This window comes from Larus michahellis, chromosome 3 (assembly GCF_964199755.1).
Source record: "Larus michahellis chromosome 3, bLarMic1.1, whole genome shotgun sequence".
NCBI classification, from domain to species: domain Eukaryota; kingdom Metazoa; phylum Chordata; class Aves; order Charadriiformes; family Laridae; genus Larus; species Larus michahellis.
The window spans coordinates 32,330,342-32,343,982 of NC_133898.1; the positions used below are offsets into that span (position 1 = coordinate 32,330,342).

The 13,641-nt window shown below is 37.9% G+C and overlaps 1 protein-coding gene across 8 annotated transcripts in view; it reads left to right on the forward strand.

Moving 5' to 3' along the window:
• Nucleotides 1-13,641, forward strand: part of MTA3 (metastasis associated 1 family member 3) — a 157,091-nt gene that overhangs the window by 101,881 nt on the left and 41,569 nt on the right. For all 8 annotated transcript variants that reach the window (XM_074579559.1, XM_074579560.1, XM_074579564.1 and 5 more), the window contains 3 exons: nt 1,210-1,361; nt 1,872-2,094; nt 10,481-10,567. In XM_074579559.1, coding sequence (XP_074435660.1) covers nt 1,210-1,361; nt 1,872-2,094; nt 10,481-10,567 — 462 coding nt within the window. The remainder of the gene's footprint in view (nt 1-1,209; nt 1,362-1,871; nt 2,095-10,480; nt 10,568-13,641) is intronic.

Sequence of the window (13,641 nt, forward strand, 5' to 3'; positions counted from 1 at the left end):
AAATAAATAGTAATATTATTATTTGATCTTAATATGCGCTTTTTTAAAAAAGAAATGTATGTACTTTTGTTTGCATGCTATAAGTAGAGGATAAATGAATTGTGTGGCAGAAGTAAGAGCAGGCTTCAACACGTTGACTGAATGTCAATATTCAAATCCACTTGATGATTTCTTTTTAATAATTCAGAAAGTACAGAAAGATAAAGTAGTATAATATAATGGCACTGATATGTTTCTCCTTTACCTTCAGAATACTAGATTCAAATTTATTTTTGATTCTCCTGTAAGGTCGCAGGGTTTTTTGAGTTATTGTCCCCCACCCTCCCTTCTGTTGTTGTTGGGGGATGGTGGTGGGGTTTTCTCCTAGTGTTTTATGTGTTTCTGGTGGTCCCTGGTAGACTTCTTGAAATAGCAGCTTTCAACATAAGTTATATGAGAGAAGACGTAATAAAATCCAGAACTGGAAAGAATTGAGAAGGCCTACCAAATGAGAGTTCTTTACTTATCATTGCTATGGCTCCCTGTGCCTTAAACACCAGTTAAAATAAAATCATGTTCTGTATATAGAAAATTCCAGTTATACAGTTTGTTGGGTTTTAAATCACATTTTTTAAAGAACAGTTTTCTTGTGAAAGATTACATAAAGAAAAGAAAAAAAAACGGTTAAATTAGTGTTTCCCGCTGAGTCTCCACATGCACAAGATAAAGGTACTGCGCATCTCCAAGGTCAGTAGGAGAAGTGCTTGTCCTTTTCTTGTATGGCTCTTGACTTTTAAGTACTCACTTTACATGACTTGGGCAAAAAACCCAGATCTTTAGCAATTCTAATAAGTAACGAGCAACTTAAGCCCGTCTTCTGGGGTAAGATCAGAAATAGTGGAGGGTGTATAGGGTTTGGGGGGGGTTTTGTTGGTTGGTTGGTTTGGGGTTTGTTGTTTTTTATTGCCCTGGAAGAAAATCTCATCTTTGCAATACAAAGTCCCTTTGAAATTAAGTAGGGAAGTACTTTGAAATTTCTATTTGGAGTTGACTTTTAGGGTGCTTTTTCAAAAAAGACACTAAAAATCCAAGTTCTTCTTTTCTCCATGTGAAATGTATTAAATACTTATCTATATCATGCTCTGAAGGAGTGCCATCTATTGAGCATTTGTCTTTGTTATATTGAATGTAGCATACACCACTTTAGCTGTGCTGGTTTTTCCTCCTTAGCTCCACAGTCTCACCAGTGGTATTCTTGGGGTCCTCCTAATATGCAGTGTAGATTGTGCGCATCGTGCTGGATTTATTGGAAAAAATATGGTGGCCTGAAAATGCCCACACAGACAGATGAAGATAAACTGTCTTCCAGCCAGCCTACAGAGGTAGGATTGCGTAGATAAAATTCCCTAAAATGAAGTGTGGTGCTTTCACAAGACTGCTGTGATTTGAATATTTCATGGAATGGGTTTTTATGTACGTGTTCAACTTCAGTGTTACAAAACATAATTTATTAGTCCTTTTCCTGGCTTAAGTAGAACTGAATAGTGTGCAAGTCCTGCCCTGTCTTTGTATGACCAAGTCTTAGATAAACAAACATCCACTTCATGCAGTTTTGGTGTACAAATGTCATCTTGTCAATCAAATGGTGTGTTAATCTATAAAATGTTGATATGACTATATGATATTTCATATAGAATGGCATTTATATACCCACTCACAATAGAGCTCTCTACTGTGTTACACAGCTTCTTGCATAAGCCCCATTTTTTTTTGTCCGTAGTGTTTATCCATATTATTTGATTAACCTTGTGGATTTATCCAAATTGTGGGGTTTTTGAGTGCTGTAATTCACATATATGCATTATGATCTTTGTTTTGTTTTATTTTTGTAGGAGTCCCATGTTAGAACTCATATGTCCCGGCAGGCCACACAGGGAACTCCAGTTCGTAACACTGGAAGTCCAAAGTCGGCGGTGAAAACACGTCAAGCTTTCTTTCTTCACACAACGTGTTGGACAAAACTGGCCCGTCAGGTCTGCAAAAATACCCTCCGGCTGCGGCAGGCAGCAAGACGTCCCTTTGTCCCTATTAACTGTGCTGCCATTAAGGCAGAATGTAAGATGTTTTTTTAATTCTTAGTTCTGTGTGCTGTGCTTCCCACCCATTTTTGTCTTTTAATTTTATTTTCTTTTTCAATAAACATTTCTTGTCTATACGCTTTTGCTTTTCATTTTTTCATTTGTCCAGCATATCACCAACACATTGGATAAATCTGGCTGCCTTGACAGATTTCAGGCTGGGGGAACGTTTCAGTGAATTAAAAGGGGAGAACTATTACCTCATTCACTTAAAAAAATTGTAATTAAAAAAAAAAAATTGGGGGCAGGGAGGGGAAATCAGTGCTGTGACATAAAAAACACGCTTCCTGCTAGGCAGCATGAAAGAAGTTAGCTTTTATATTGTTCTTTTATTCTTTCGCTGAGCAGAAAATATAGATCTGTACATGTTTTGCTTTTTCTCAGTGGGATTGGTTGAGCAATAAGGAGCTGAGGATGCATAAGAATTTAAAACCGGCCTGTAACACAGCCTTTTGTTACTGTTTGTTATTATCATATGGTGGTGATAGCCATGTTTATTATTTCGTCATAGTTGCATCATTTATTTTTTTGGCTGTTCCAGTTCGAAATTTTAGTTTTAAATAAAATTCTGTACTACGCTTGTTCTTTTTAAAGCCAGAATATAAAGAACCGGTAAATTCACTAGTAGTACGACAAAAGGTTTATGTGTTGTTGTAGATAGCAACAGTAAGACTCTTTGTATGCATACGTGCGTAAGCTCTGCTGCAAAGTCACTGAGTAGTCCAGCGGGTTTTGAATCTGCGCTGAGCACATTGTTTTACCGCTCAAGCTGTTTGGTTGCATTTCCCAGTCTTCCATAGAGGAGGTTCTCAGAGCAGGCACTTGGTGTTCCAAGATGTGCCGTGGGTGTCAATTGTATTAGAATTGAAGACACCTTTTTAGAGTATTAGATGTTGGTTTTATAACCGTGTTTACTGCATTAAGGCTAAATATCATTCCAGCATATTTAACTGGGATGCTGATGATGTCAGTGTTATTTGTAAGAAATTTACTCCACAGAGGCTTAAAATCTGGTTTAGAGTAATTCTATTAATACCAGCCATTCTTCACATGCAAACTCTTCACCTACTTCTGCAGTCATCCAGAACTTGGTAACTATTTCTGTTCATTGCCCTTGTCTTATTTATTTAGTTGTTCTGTTGGACATTTTCTTTCTTCTTTCAAAGCTATGCAAGTCAGGAGCAGCTTTCAGATTTAAGGAAACCACATGTCCACTGTGTGAATAAAATGGATTGTACTTTCATGGAAGAAGTGTGTCCAAAACTGGACTAGGATTATATTTTTAATCCTTAATACAAAATCACAGCGCTCTTCTGAGGGGAAAGCATTGTACCTTTTAATTTATGTAATTGGCACTGATTTCTGCTGAATCGTGGAGGGAAGTTAATTTTAGAAATTCAGTTGACTCTTTTTTATCCTTACCCCTATTTCTTCTCACTCACCGCAGTAACTCAATTTGAAAGAAGATGAAGCTTTTGTTTAGGGAAGAAAAAAAAATAGAAGAAAAAAAATGTTTCATCCAACTGTTAAATCATCATACCAGAAAAGTGTTACATACACAGTTCAACTTTAAAACAAAGGAGTGAAAAGCTGAGCTTTTCAGCAGGAAATAGTCATTCTTGTATCAGACTGGCAGTGCTGTGAGTGCTTCCTCTTTGTTCCTTTGAACAAAGAAGTGCCATGTCAGATTAACATCAAGAGCAGAAAGATTTTTTTTTTTTTCCCCTGTAGTCTCTGTCTTTCATTATTCTTTTTACTTAAAGCGAAATTTGGACCTTGCAATTCCATCCTTTTGGATGATCATGCTTCCTAATTAGATCTAACATAGATTTTTTTATTTTTTTTTTAGAAAAAAAAGTCACATTTGTCAATGCTTTTTGAACACAACATTCAAATTATTTTATAATAGTGGAAAACGTATTATACCTCATTTAATTAATTTATCTCATGTTTCTCTGTGTACATACATACACATATACACACACACGCACATATCCTGTTTCTGACAGTATCTTCATGGAATTGTACAATGCTCTTACCTGCATTGTCATTGTCATAGTCTTACCGTAGTAAAGTCTAGCAAGTAAGTAAATAAAAAAATTGTTTTCTAGTTTTGTTCTTATACTTACATCTGGTGACATGTGTTCAGCGCACTCTGTAGTTTCTAATGTTATAACTAAATAGGCTCTTTCTTCCTGAATGCCTTGAATCCTTTTCTACAGATAGCTTGATGCAAGTAATTTTTAAATTCCGTAATTTTTAAGTGAGATATTTAATTAACGGTAAAGTTTTGATATGTTGAATATCACTGAATAATTACAATATTGAATGAATATCTGTGTTGGTGTTAGAGAAGTTACCAATCACGCTTAGATAACAAGCTGGCCAGAGTGGCAGGTTGTCTACGATGTGATACAGCATGAGGTGGAATTTGGTTTGGAATTTGTTTTCCATGTTGGTGTGCTGAAAAGTGAGCATAATGACTGCTTAGCTGCTTTCTCGGACCCACCTGACTCTTTGTGTGTGCCAGTCCACTGCTTGAAGCTTGAAAACACAGCTATGTTGCAGTAGGCACCATACCAACGCTCAGAAACCATAAAATCTAAAGACAGAAGGATGGTGGGGCACTTACCCCAGCAGCATACCGGGTTTTATGTCTTCCTAGTTTTATTTGTTGAAGTGCCAGGTTGCAAATGAAAATAATTCCCAGTGCTGAGAAAGAAGGTCTGAACAAGCCTGTCAGAGCATGCTCATGAAGTAAATTGATTTTTTGCATTCCACCTGAACTCACCTGCAGATCGTTCTTCGGTCTTGGAGGGGCATGGAAGCCTCTGAGAATGCTAATCTCAGGACCAACGATCTTCTAGGTGTAAGCAGATCTCAGACAGAGCATTTTTTTAATTATTGTAATTGCACCCACGTAATTTCCCTTGGCCCATTACATCCACTGGCAGAAAACAGTGTCCTATTCTATGTTCTTTATTCCTTCAATTAGCGCAGAGAATTAGATTTTTTCTCATTAGTGAGCCATATAGCATGACCCCTGCTCAGATGGCAGCAGGAGGTAGTGGAGATGATGCGTTTACATCCCAGTTTAATCTAGGGATGGTCAGAAGGAGTTTGAGAAGGCATGGCATCTCCTGCTAGGAGCACAACCCATCATGGAAGTCTCAAACTTTGTTCTGCCTGAAGATAATAGACTGGCTGTAGTTGTCAACAATGAACTTGTCTGATGGATTTTTCAGGAATAATTAGAATTGGTGAACTGTTTCAGTAAGAGGAAGTTCCCATGCCCTAAATTAGGCAAAATACTTTCTTTTTAGTTTTGAATGTATTGCATGTTTTTTAGAAAGTTAAGCAAGACCATCCTGTCTATGGAAAGTCTCTTAATTAGAGGAAACCAAAGTGGGCGTTCTTCTCCAGTCACTTACAAGGTTGGATGTGTTTCCAGCTTACAAGCATGTTGACGTATGCATGGCAGTGAGCCATGCATCTGTGAGCATTATTACTTCAGCACAGGAAGATTTTTGAGATTGGTTGGTTGTTTTTTTTCTTATTCAGATGTAGCTTTATCAATATAACTATATGTATTAATTATAGTAATTTAAATTTGGGTAGCTACACTCCGTCTATGTAGACATGATTGTCAAAATGTTTTCAGTGGATGGTAGTATAGTATCTGTGTAATATATATATAGTTATCTGGAAATGGGTATACTGTTCATGATCAAAACTTAACATACCTTTAAATCTGCAGATGTAATAACAAGTTTGGTACACAGCACTTGCTTGTTACAATCTGTTTTGATAAAGACAAGTGAAAATTAAGGGGAATATGCAAAATGTTACTGATTTCTCTTTGTAAGCATACAGCCTGTATTTAACTGACATAAAACTACCAATTCATCTGAAGTGAGTAGCGTTCATGGGTATTGGTTCACAATGTTTTACATCCCTGATTTTGATAGCTACGGAAGATCTTTTGGCTGCATCTAGGATGAAAATATTTTCTCTACTGTTATCTTTGAATACCATTTGTGCCAATTTTTTGTAGCCAGTAAAATAATTAAAAGAACACACTGTTTTTTCCCAAAGTTTCTAAGAAGAATACAATTCAGGGAATACATAGAGCACAGTACATTTATTAGATAATCTGAGTTTTGATAGAGACATGATGGAATGTCAAAGAGAAATAACTCCCCAATGAGAGTTTCTCTAAGCTTGAGACCTACAAATCTAGTTTTAAAAAAAAAAATGAAATCATTAAAAAACCCTTTCAAATCTAAAAGAACTCGCTATCATCTTCTCCAGAGTATTCCTGATTTCATTGACCTCTGTGTAATACAAGAGTCATCACTTTTCTAGGTTAAGAACTTAGTCTGCTTAAAACCTCATAAGGAATCCATTTCACACTGTGGTTCATAATGTTGTTCCCTAGAGTTTTTCTAATTGTACTGTATCCTCTTTAGGGTTATGGTGCCCCAAATTACACGCACTTCAAGATACAGGTTTCCCATCATTTTAGGGTATCACATGTTTTCTATTTTCATATCGTCATAATTTCTAATATTCTGGTTTTAATTTCTTTTTAAGTGACCACTCTTAGTATCATCCAGATATTTTTAGAAAGCTGTTGACACTGACTCCATGAATTCCCTTCTGCATGGTGGTGGTGTAGAACCTATCATTATATTTGTATGTTACAGTCATTTTACCCGTTAAGAATTAATTTTACATTTATTGCTTGATGCTGTTTGATATACTTTGCAATCAGTTTTAGCTTTGATTATACAGGAAGCTTTAACTCTCTGATCACCTCTTTTCCTGATCTTCTATATGTTGAATAGCACAGATCCTTTGGGCTTTACAGAGACAATTAATTTTAATCAGGTGCTGATCCGTGAAAAACACTTCTCTCTTACCCTGTAACAGCTGGACAGCATGGTCTTTGGTGATACAGTTTGTTAAAAGCTAATTGAAATGCCATGTTGGATGCCAGATCAGCTGCACCTGTACGTGTCACGGTTCCTTCAGAGGATCCTGGCAGACCTGTGACACTTGCAGTCCCTGGTTTACAGCACGTGTAGGTAGGTAGGGACCTCTGGAGGTCTCTAATCCCACCCCTGCAGAAAGCTCAAGTGCTCAAGGCCTTTTGTCCAGATGAGATTTGTGTACCTCCAAGGGTGGAGACTCCATGGCTTCTCTCGACACCTCTTCCAGTGTTTGATCAACCTCACAGTAAATAATCTTTTCCTTACATCCAATGAGAATTTCCAGTCTCCCAGTTTGTGTCCGTTGCCACAGGAAGCAGTAGTATGTTGTCCTATTCCTACGTACCTCCAAGAAGGGTCTGGCTTGGTCTTCTCTTATGTTCTGTCGCTAGGTAGTTACAGGTGGCAATCAGGTCTCCCCGTGGCCTTCTCATTTCAAGGCTGACCGGACCCAGTTCCCTCAGCCACTCCGTGTACATCCTGTACCCCAATCCAGTCTCTCCAATAGCTAGACTTTCTCCAATATGTCTGTATCTCATTTATAGTGGGGATCCCAGAACTTGGCACGGGGTCTGGACGTGGTTTCACAAGGGCTGAGTGGAAGGGAAGGGTTACCTCCCTCGCCCTACTGACTGGTCGTCCTTCTTGTTGCAAGGACACACCGCTGAATAATGTGAACACATTAAGCATGTTTTCCATTTACAAGGTCTTTGTTAGCTCCCTTGATGTTTCCGTATTTAACCGTATGCCTCTATTAATAGTTCGACCCTTTTGCCAGTCTGCAGACCTACTTACTGAAGAATGTTCTCACATTTGCCCTGTTTTTGTTCTCTTTCACCAAAACCAGTCTAAGCATTAGTTAAACACCAGTAGTGTACGTGCTCAGCAGTTTTCTGTTTGGATGAATTCCACCTGGTCCTGGTAACTTTTTTATTCATTAACCAGTTTGTTTTGAAGTATTTCCTATGGACTCTTTGATGTGACACAGTTCTCACACTTTCCTCATAAAAGCATTTTAGAAGTGAGCTTGTTTGAGTTCTGCATTGAACACGGTTGCAAATAATTCATTCAGCTTTCCTGTCATGCCTTTATGTTTCTTCTATATTTTCATCACACCTTGACTATCTCCTATTGCTACAGGCACTAGCATGCTTTCTGCTTTTGATATGTTTGAAAAAATACACTGTCAAATGTAGTATTCCAATTCTTTTTTTTTTTTTAAATACATTTTTATTTCTCATAGTTTCCATTGTTTCGCTGATCTTTCTAAGATTTTTAGTGCTCACGTGGAAGCCCATATTTGATTTTAGGACTTTTTTTTAAATTTTGTTTTTGACAAGTTCCTACCTAAATTTTATTCCATGGTTTTACACTTGAAAGTGATGCGCAATCTAACTTTGTGTTTTTCTGTATGTAGTACATAAAGATCATAAACTTCATTATATTTTTCATGGGAGTACCATATTGTGCATTAAAGTTTGCTGCTGTTGAACACATTTAACTGTTTTAACAGACTGGTGTGCTTTGGAATACCACCCCGCTACCTTTGGTGAACGTGCTTTGCCTCAGGCATGGAAATTGTGCTCTCTTTGTAGTCTGTATTCCCAGTCAGCATATTAATATCTCGCCATGATTCAGTGTCTTTTTTTACGGCGAAGACATGTAGATGGAAAATTTTCTTGCTAATTACTTCTTAGGCGATGCTTTGCTATTCCCAAAGTAACTATAAAATACTCGCTGTGTAGTCTGTGCTTATTTTACTAAGGGAGACAGTGGAGCCACATCGTTCTACCCTGTCACTTAAATTATTTCAAGTGTTGTGGAATATTAAAAATATTCCAGGCACCAGGTTCAGTGCATTTTTTTTCACTGAGAACTGGATATTTTGTTATTAAGGTAAAATAATGAAGTACTGCATGTTCTCGGCATTAGAGCTCTGGAACCTTTGGGCTTCGCAGATAGCAGCTACCATTTATGCTTAGCACACATAAGAATTTCAAGTAGTTTCCTTAATATACGGAACTAAGTTGTGCATTGTCTGCTCCATTGAAAACATCTGTGAACGTACTGAAATACTTACTTCAGTCATGGCTGCGGTTTCATGACCTACAAGTTTTTTTGCACATAGCTAGATAGAATACATAAAGGGATTGTAAATTCTGGTTTTTTTCTCAAATGTAAATTGTTCTATATAGTGCCTTATCCTCATCATGTGCCTGTGTACTCCATATCTTGTGTGGGAATGAAACAAATGGGAACATTTTGGTAAAACAAGGTGAGGACAAAGTGGAATTACAGTTACAATCATTTATTTATAATGTCTGTCTCTTGTAAAGCTTGTTAGAAAATGCAGATCTCACGTGCATATGTGAAACCTCTACAAAAAAAGGTGTACGTGTATATATGTGGAAAGTAATTCCATGTGAGGGAGGGAATTCTAGATCTACGCAATCAACATATGAACACAGTTTTGTACAAACCAGAACACCTGTGTTCTAGGGATACTGGAAGCCCTGTATGGGGATTACTTACGTGCTTTTGGAAGAGAGATAGCCCAGTCATTGGGAGTAGTTTAAAAAAAAATATATAGCCTGGTTCTAGTCATCTTTGAGACTACTGTAATCTTGAAACTACTGAAACCTTGGCTCTTGTGAATGTTTGCCTTAGGTTGATTGACTCCGCTGTCCAAGCGTGAACCTCTTCATAGCAACACTTGTACCTTCGAGGCATTTAGACAGATTCTCTGCACGTGTATTCGCAGTGCCTTTTAAGTTGTGAGTTCATAGTTTTAGCATAAAAGTAAGGTAGTGACTGAACTGCTTATTTTCATTTAATTCGCAGGAAGTTCCTATCTTTGAGACCTTTGATCTCTGTCATACTTGGTTATGATTGACCACGTTGTTCAAAAGTTTACAGTAAAGCCAAATCAGTAGTCCCAACCTCAAATCTTTTTTACCTCTGTATTACTTCATTTAGGGACAGACAAGCTTGTAGAAAGCAATGAAGAATTCCATGTAAATTCTTTTTAATAGCCAGCGCTGCCTTTATTTTTGTGCTTATGTTTTCATCTGTGTTTCATTTGCCTAGCTGACTGTCTCCAAAAAAACTTTGTAGGCAAAAAATGCAATCAGATTTGTGTTAGAACTGACATTAACTTTAAAAAAAAAAAATAAATCATAACACTGCCTGCATGGATGATGACATGGCCTGCCTTTATGTATCTATCATTATTAGCATTGATGGAAAAAAAGAAGAATATGTGCTAAAATGAAATTTGTGGTAAAAATGTAGGTCAGAAACTGGTTGGTGCATCCTAATTATACTTGTAACGGTAGAATATTTAAACTGAGTTTCATTCTTTAAAATTCTCAGATGCAGATCGACATTGTGAAGTTGCTGGAAATCCTCTGAAGATCAAAAGCACCAGAAAACCACTGTCATGTATCATTGGGTATTTAGGTGGGTATCTGCCTCCGGAGGAAAAAGTTAATCAAATGAACATTCAGTATTTACTGATACTTAAAAATCCCATGTGCATAAAATGAGAGATTTATGCTTGTAGTAAAAGGAAAACTATGAAGTTATTAAAATAATAAAAATTCTGGTTTGCTGTCAGTTGCAAAACTGGATGATTGAACTTGCAGGATGTAGGCAGAAAGCCTTCTGATACTGGTTTAGAATGGCAGAGGGAAATTTGATGTAATTTAGAGTGTGAAAAATATTCTCCTAGTCTAAATTAAATAAGCACTCAAAGGGGAGATGAGATACTCAGTATGCCCAATGCTACTCTACTGTGTCCCTGGAATCCACTTGTAATATTCCCGTGTGCTTGAAAGGAGCAGACTTCAGCCACAATGAGACACCAGTCTCTTCATTTGATGACATAACTTTAAAAAAGATGCAATGAAATCTGTACTGAGATCATCGCCAGGAGGTCAAGGTACTCACGTAAGATAACAGGGAGAGGAGAAATTCTAGTAATTGTGATTCCTTATTTAAAAAATGAAAGTAGACCTCTTTGCAAGGAACCACCATTGGCTATTAAATATTTACATAATCATATGAGAGATGAGATACCCCAGAGGCTTTATATTAATCATCAAATGAATACAGAAATCAATCCGTTGATGAGAGCAGCAGTGAATAATTCTGCAGTGTGTTAATCCTGTTCGACAGATGTAAAGCTGAGGGTAGAACTCACCGTAAATGCTTTTCTCAGAATTTCAATCAACAGGAGGTTTTTTTGTACTTGGACAAAGTAAACAATAACATCTCTTGGCTTACTGAAATAGAAATCAGCCATTAATGCAGTTATAATTGTTCTGCCAGAATATTGAATTTAGCAAAATCTGAACTTCATAAGGCTGGGTAATGAGGAATGTAATGCCCACTCTCACTGAATTTTGATTCTTCCTGCCCTGGATTTTAAGAAAAAAGCCAGTGATATTTCCCTACAGGCATCCCAGCTGTGTGCGTTACGTATATTGTCACTGGAGTGAAGGAGGAGAGGACTGCTTGGGTGGACCTTGTGGAGCTGTGGTTGTGAGGGGGGAGTCTGGCAGGAGATGGCTGACCCCGTTTGGGTCATCAAAAGAAGACTGGGCAGCGCGTGTCATCTCAGAAGGTGCTGCATGTTTTCAGTGCCACGTTAACTTAGTTGGTGAGGGGTTGTCTTGATACCTCTGGGAGCATAAATCTGTAGGTTTAATGGGAGTGAATGAATGAACGGTGTCAGACAGTATTATGTGTACTTTGGTGAAGGTTTTGCAGAAGATTAACAGTGCTAAAATATACCTGGTATCTGTAGAGTCTGCTTAGCATTTGACTGTATGGGAAGTGAAGGTATCTCACAACAGCTGAAGGTAAATAGGATGTGTTGGAGGGGTATGAAGTGTACGCAGTGTAGTTATGGACGTGCATCTGAATTAGCTGTGTAAGGATGGCAGAAAATGGCTTTTTGTTTGCCATTTATCTTCATCTGTTTTTTTTCAGTTTAGCTTGTGGTGGTTTTTTGTTTGGGATGTTTGTTTGCGTGTTCCGGTGAATAAGTAATGCTTGCGTTACTCTTCTCATGAAATTTAGCATTAACTATCATGTCATAGCTTATTTTCTTTTTAAAATTCCTTCTGTGCCATTCCCACAGACATGTATTGGAATACAGTTAACTGTGTCTCTCAGGGCGTGACTGTTTTCATCCCTCCCGGTAAGACAGAGAGGATTTCTGTGTCCTGCTCGGCCTGGGTCATCGCTTCCCTTTATCCCTGTTCTGCTCCTTGGCTGGCAGTTCCTCAGGTGAGGTAGGTTAAGCATCAAAAGTAGGCCCTGTCCTCTAGAGAGCTGGGGCTAATCCCCTGTAATCTCTTCAGTAATCACTGTGCTTACTAAACAACCCCCCTAAGGGGAACCCCTGGCTAATTAAATGTCCTATATTACCTCCAAGTTGTGAGGAAACCAGGCTAATGTTTCCAGCTGGGATACATGTTGAGGAGATGAGATGAGAGAGGCACAGCTACTTAAGCACCTCTGGAATCCAGCATCCTTATTTAAGCGACTCAGTCTTTGCTTTGGAATTTTTATTTTTTTATTTTTTCACCCTAATGACATTAGTGGAAATAGAAGTTTTTAGAGTTGTTATGGCTAATTACTTGTTTGAGGCTGCAACCTGGTCTTACAATAAAGGTTCCTAATAGATTGTTCAAGTATTGTTTCTTATTCCTGTTCTATTTTTATTTCAGAAATGGTCATATAATCTGAATCTGGCCAACTGTTTTTTTTGTTGTGTGGCTAATGGGATCATTTGGATTATTTGGGTGTTATAGTTAGTTCTCTGAATTAGCAGAAGGTGTGGGTGGCTAGGAGATTCTCACTAGGCAATAGAACAAGGATAATAGCAGCAGGAATTAAAAGATCCCTAATTACTATTATTCCATAATGCAATAATATGATAGGATAATGTAATTCAGGCAAAACCCCTGAAAAGCCTCATTACCCCTCTCAGGGGGGATGAAGCAGCTAGTTAGAAATTGCTGATCTAAAGCATGCAAATACTTGAAGGAAGTCTGTATGCAGAGGATGAGCGAGTGTATGGTGTAAAGACCCACAGGAAGGACTCAAGCCACTGGGAAGTGGTCCTGGCTGCTTAATTAAGTTCCTTTCTAGAACTTAAAAGGAGAGCTCGGTCTTGCTGCCTTCCTCTACTGCAGAAAGAAAGGACAGCCTTTAGGAGGGTTAGTGACCTGCAGACTGAAAAGAAGTGGAAGGAAGGAAATGCTTCCTTCTTCAATTCTTCGCTCATCCTGGAAATGTAAAATTACATCCCTATGCGCTGTAGACAGAAGGTGTTTACAAGTTCTCCTGTGTTGATCCAGCTGCTGGGATTATTGTGGATGCTGCTGGAACTCATTGCCAAATAAGATAATATTTTAGTGGTGTTAGCCCTGAAAATTAATAATTCCCTTCAGAATATCGGTACCGATTGCCAAATGAGTATTTTAGAATCTAAATTCCAGTCATCTTCAGCAACCAGTGCAAAC